Raw genomic sequence first — 5,726 nt, 5'->3', positions numbered from 1 at the left:
GTGATTTTCATCTCAGGAGCTTGATACGGTTTTGTATGTATTTCATTATTTCTTTTTTTTTTATTTATTATTAATATTTCATTAAAGTAGTTTAGTTCCTTCTAAACTCATAAGTCTCTTTTTTTCCTCCTCTGCCTCTCTCTTTTAAGAGGGGTAGAGGGAAGCATCTGTCGGTCCCATCTGGGGTCCCGCAGGTAGCCGACTATTCCTCTCCCTGGTTGTAGTCCCACCTCAAATAAAAGCTCTAACTAGCACAAAATAGAGAACATGCTTGTTTAAAAGTAGTGTAAAAGTGTGGTGGTTTTTTTTTTTTTTTTTACAGTGATAACATCAGCAAGTACTTGACCCTCTTTTCTGGCTCCACATTAAACAGAGCCTGTGCAAGCTGTCTGTATTGTTAATGAATCATCTTTCTGTATTGTTACCCCACTTGAATGATCCTTTCTCTTTTCATTGTCTTTCCTTCCTATACAAATGCATTCTTCTAGAACTCTAATAATGACCCACAGTGGAACTCACAACTGCACAAAGAGAAGTGTTCCTGGAGATGGATTTGGACTGCCTTATCCTTTCTAATGACTCAATACAAAACAAGCAAGGAAAGCAAAGAGTCCCAATTCATCAGTGAAAAAAAAAAAATCTCAGATATTTAGGAGAAAAAGTAGTAAGGCTGCCATTGAAAATTACGATTTTTTCAGAATGTGAATTAATGGAAACAAAAGGGAAACAAAGATATCATCTTAAGAAGATGTACATCGTTTTCATAAACCTTCAACTGAGATACCATGCTGAAAGCATGAAAACTAATGCATAGAAACTGGGAAGTGCAAAGGGACTAGGAAAATAAGGAGAGACCTTTACAACAGTTGGTGGAAAAAGAGAATATTTCCATGAGTGATTAATTTAATTACTAGAAAAAACTACATTGTAGTATGTAAGAGTGTTTATTTGCCTTGGGAAGTTCACCTTTTGCAAGAGAGACTAAAGAATTCAGTTGACTGATACAAAAGAGTTTAAAAGTACAGAACACTTTCAACTTCTCTCTATCTAGGTATCTAAGGCTGTTCTGTTCCACACGGGAAGCACCATGACTGGGTCCTAAACAAACCGCTTGTGTGATTAGAAAGGATATTTGGAATATATAGATAACTTTTTAACATAACCTTTTTCTAATAATGCATAAGTGATGCAGAGAACATGACATTCACATAAGGCACAATTTCACTTAGGATTAAATTCTTGGTCGGAGAGTAGCTTTTCTATTTTCCAATAAAAGATCAGCATAAAATATGACATTATGAAATTATGACATTCATGAGTTATTAGGAACATTTATCAGTATAAAAGCACTTACCATAGCCTGAAAAATCCAGCCGAGATAGGAAAGAAATTATAAAGTATATTAATAACGTGAGATTTATTGCAACAAAAAAAAAAGATATCAAACGACATCTATTTCAGTCAGTGTCAAAAAGAGTCTAGCACTCATTTCTAGCAATACTATTTCTATATTTCTGAAACTGTCATACAAGTAAACATAAAAAAGATCATTTACTATGTGTCAGATCTTACAAGGACTTGAGAATTAAGTTACTAATTTAAATGAGATATTCTTGAATCAACCTACTACAAGCTCAGAGCTCACAAGAGATTGCTTACAATGCACATATTTTCAAATACAAGTAATCTTTCAAAGATGAAGATGACCCACACTAAGTCTGAAATAAGTTCCTCTAAAGTTGGTAAAATTATTTTAGGTTTACATCTACAGAAATGAATTTTAACATAATTTACTATTTTAAAGAAGTATATAGTTAAAGAACATATAGTTAAGAGCTATACTTTAAGTCAATACTTATTAAATTCCAGAATAAATTTCAGTTTTAAAACTCTGCAACTTCCACTTATTAAAGGTAGAATTCCTTCTAGAGGAGTTATCCTTCGATGACTGGACAGCAAAGTAGTAATCACTACATAGTAATCACTGACACATTAGAAAAATAAAATGAAAGTTTTATTCCACCATTCAAAATGTGAATTTTCTTTTTTGTTCCACTTTGATAATTATTTTGCCTCTCAAAGTGAATATTTAATATTAAGATTCTGATATATTAACTTGTTCAGAGCAATACCTGTCTGTAAACAGTTCCAATAATTAAGAACAATGCAAAGTGCTACTTAATATGTATAAAAGTATCATAACATGGCTGCAAATTATATTCATGTAATACAGCTTACAGTGGAGTGGCTACTGTCAAAAAGATGGTTTCAATGAATGCAGGCTCTACTATGTCATAAATTGCAACTTTTCACTGATTTCAGAAGGAATTCTACTCTAAAATGGCTGCTGTGCTTTCTCTTTGTGACCCTTCAGATAGTGTGGTATCTGTTCAGTTACTCTACAGTGATATCTACAGAGTAGCTAAGAATACATTGAGCAACAATTTAGCAAAGATCGATCTTTTAAAGACAAGTGTAGTAATCATTTGCTTTGGTTGACTCCCTTTCTTTACAATGAGAAATTGGTTGTGTGAGCTCACCACCACCAGAGACTAAATAAGTATTTTATTGAATTATGAATTCTATACTTCAGGAAAAGAAAAAGAGAAATGTGACTGGCACTTAAAATTCTTCAGAGCAGAGAGATCTTACTTAATCTTGTTTAGACCAGAAGTCAGAATAAATTTCAAAGGAACTGCTGTTCTTTTTACCTTTCTGAAATGTATTTGCCTAGATTATCATTGTCTACAATGACTGCTAAAATAACATACCTCATCTTGTACCAAAAGCATGCATAAATCTTTAAAACGGTCATACTGAAGCAAGGTTGCTTTTTAAAAGGAACTTTCTTCCTCTTTCAGTATCATACCAAATCAAATTGATTGGTATCCCAAGCACTCAATAGCAGCAGCCTTTGTAAGCTAATTCGACACGAAAATGAGTAGTTTATTATTTCACAAAATGCACATTACTTGGTTCCACGAGTAACATCTAAATATTTGTTGAGATATTCAGACTTAGCTAGTATAACAACTGTGTCATTGACTTTTACTGTTGTCAATCCATCCTCTCAAGATACCTTTTTCCCAATAAAACAATCGTTGACAAACTATCATTCACATGCACAATAGTAATTACAAGAAAGATCTAGACAACTAACAAATGAATCAACAGTTTCATGGCATGAGAAATTACTTACCACATCTCGAACAATGGGTAAAGATTTCTTTCTACGCAGGTCTGGCATGCTATCAATCCCATACAGCCCACGGCCAGCACTGTAGGAGATGAAAAGGCAAAGAAGAAAATAAAAACCTGAGGCTCACAAGTTTGCATCCTCAAGAACTGTTTATAATATCTGTATTCACAGTTAAAATCAAAATTAGCAGTTATCAGCTAAAGAGGTTAAGTGTTCAAGTTCTTATGAAAAATTAACGAGAGTATTCTTGGCATGGCTGACTTTCTCCTGGCATTCACCCAAAGCAAAGAGTAGCTGAAAGGTTGCTTAATACCTCCTAAAACTTTTTACCATGATTTTAGAAGTTGTAACAGCAGCTTTCCATCAAAAGGACTTGTATATCTGGTAGCTGAGATGGAGTCCAACAGTGTACAAGATATCATTGTTGTCATAAATTTGATACAAAGAGTAAAATATCTAACTAAATACATCTTCTCATATGAGTCCATGTGAACGTGGAAAACAGAACTTGTTACATTTTAAGATAATTCCATGGCGACCATCATTATTTTCTCTTGCCTGGTTTAAGTTTTTTCATTAAGCACACATTTAAACCCTGTATTAGATCTCTCATACAACTTGAAAACAACAGCAAAGAGCCACTTCAAAGAATAAAGGCTGACACACCCATAGGATCTAAAAGAATACATACTGACCCAGCAATAATATGCCTCATTGTCCCTGACTCTTCAGAATAGGTAATACAGGTATTATCCTCCTACATTTTTTCCACAGTGGATGTAGGAAGATACCTTGTCAGATCCAATTCAGAGATACTTAATGATTTTCAGAGAAGCTGGGATACCATATTTTTCAAGACCCAACGTTTTCCCCTCCATGCTCCTTCTGTTTGGCACTGTCTCAAATACACTTTTCAGTTGTTCTTATATTTCTATCTCTATGTGTAAAAGAAGTACATGTCACAGCAAACAGTTTCTCTCTCATCTGAAAGCCCTCGTTTTATTTATACACATCACAGTTATTGGCTGAAAAGAGAGTTAACTGAAATCAGTGACAGTATTTTCACTTCCTTCCAAAGGGTCAACACTTCGTCCCAAATGCTCCTCTGCTGTCTTGAGGATTCCATCCCCTCACCACCGGCAGAGTTTACAAATTCCACATTTATTTAAGCCAAGACTCTGGCTGATGATTCCTGTTGGATATAGAGGCTACAGTTCCACAGCTGCAGCTAAATCCAAAAGGAATTATGAATCAGAGACCTCAGCTGCCACGATTTACAGCCTGGTATATTGATATAAACTGCAATCAATGCGGGATTATGCTAACACGCCAGACGGTAAGCAGGTCAGGGGCAGGCATATCCCTCTACTCTGATACCTCCGCTGTCAATATCTTCAAGATGAATCAGCGCAACAGAACTCACATATCAGAACTCCAAATGACTTAAGAGAAGTAAAATACATTAACAGCTGTTAAAAAAAGGACACCAACTCTGGTTTAAGCAACATCTGAATTACAAACTATTAGAAGACTAGAAAGCTAGGAGAGTATCCTAAGGAAATATCATCTTATGCTATGCTTACTCTTTTCTGACAATTTCCTAGGTATCTGCTTTTGGCCACCATTAGGAGGAGCAGGATGCTGGGCTAGATGAACCTTTGATCACACTCTGTATCACTGGGATTTTTTTGTTTGCTTTTGGTTGCTTTGTTGTTGGGGTTTGTTTTGTTTGTTTTGTTTTTAAGGCAAAGCCTACAACAATTTTTATTTCTCACGTGGAATAAAATGGGATTCTATTTGGTCCCCTTACTATCGTAGATCATAGAATGGTTTAAGTTGGAAGGGACCTTCCTTGAAGATCATTGAGTTCCAACCCCCCTGCCATGGGCAGGGACACCTCCCATCAGACCAGGTTGCCCAAGGCCACGTCCAGCCTGGCCTTGAACGCCTCCAGGGATGGGGCCTCAACAACTTCTCTGGGCAACCTGTTCCAGTGCCTTACCACCCTCAAAGTAAAAAATTTCTTCCTAATGTTTAATCTAAACCTGCCCTCTTCCAGTTTAAAGCCATCCCCCCTTGTCCTATCACTACATGCCCTAGTAAAAAGTCCTTCCCCAGCTCTCCTGTAGGCCCCCTTTTGGTACTGAAAGGCCACAATAAGATCTCCCCGAAGCCTTCTCTTCTCCAGGCTGAGCAGCCCCAACTCTCTCAGTCTCTCCCTGCAGGAGAGTTGCTCCAGCCCTCGGATCATCCTCACGGCCCTCCTCTGGATGCACCCCAACAGGTCCATGTCCATCTTATGTTGGGGACTCCAGAGCTGGATGCAGTACTCCAGATGGGGTCTCACAAGAGTGGAGCAGAGGGGTAAAATGACCTCCTTTGACCTGCTGGCCACACTTCTTTTGATGCAGCCCAGGATACGGTTTGCCTTCTGGGCTGCGATCGCACATTGCTGGCTCATGTTGAGCTTCTGGTCAATCAGCACACCCAGGTCCTTCTCCTCAGGGCTACTCTCCAGCCATTCCCC

At 37.3% G+C, this 5,726-nt stretch overlaps 1 protein-coding gene across 1 annotated transcript in view; it reads right to left on the bottom strand.

The window, feature by feature from the left end:
* UNC13C (unc-13 homolog C (C. elegans)) overlaps positions 1-5,726 on the bottom strand; it is a 176,190-nt gene that overhangs the window by 130,957 nt on the left and 39,507 nt on the right. The window contains exons 4-5 of the mRNA XM_009885724.1: positions 3,200-3,278; positions 1,355-1,360 (exon numbers count right to left, since the gene is read on the bottom strand). Of these exons, the coding sequence (XP_009884026.1) occupies positions 1,355-1,360; positions 3,200-3,278 (85 nt within the window). The remainder of the gene's footprint in view (positions 1-1,354; positions 1,361-3,199; positions 3,279-5,726) is intronic.

Source organism: Charadrius vociferus, unplaced genomic scaffold, assembly GCF_000708025.1.
Source record: "Charadrius vociferus isolate BGI_N301 unplaced genomic scaffold, ASM70802v2 scaffold325, whole genome shotgun sequence".
In the NCBI taxonomy this organism is placed as follows: Eukaryota; Metazoa; Chordata; class Aves; order Charadriiformes; family Charadriidae; genus Charadrius; species Charadrius vociferus.
Note: the sequence above shows the minus strand (reverse complement) of the source record. Positions and strands in the feature narration are given on the sequence as shown.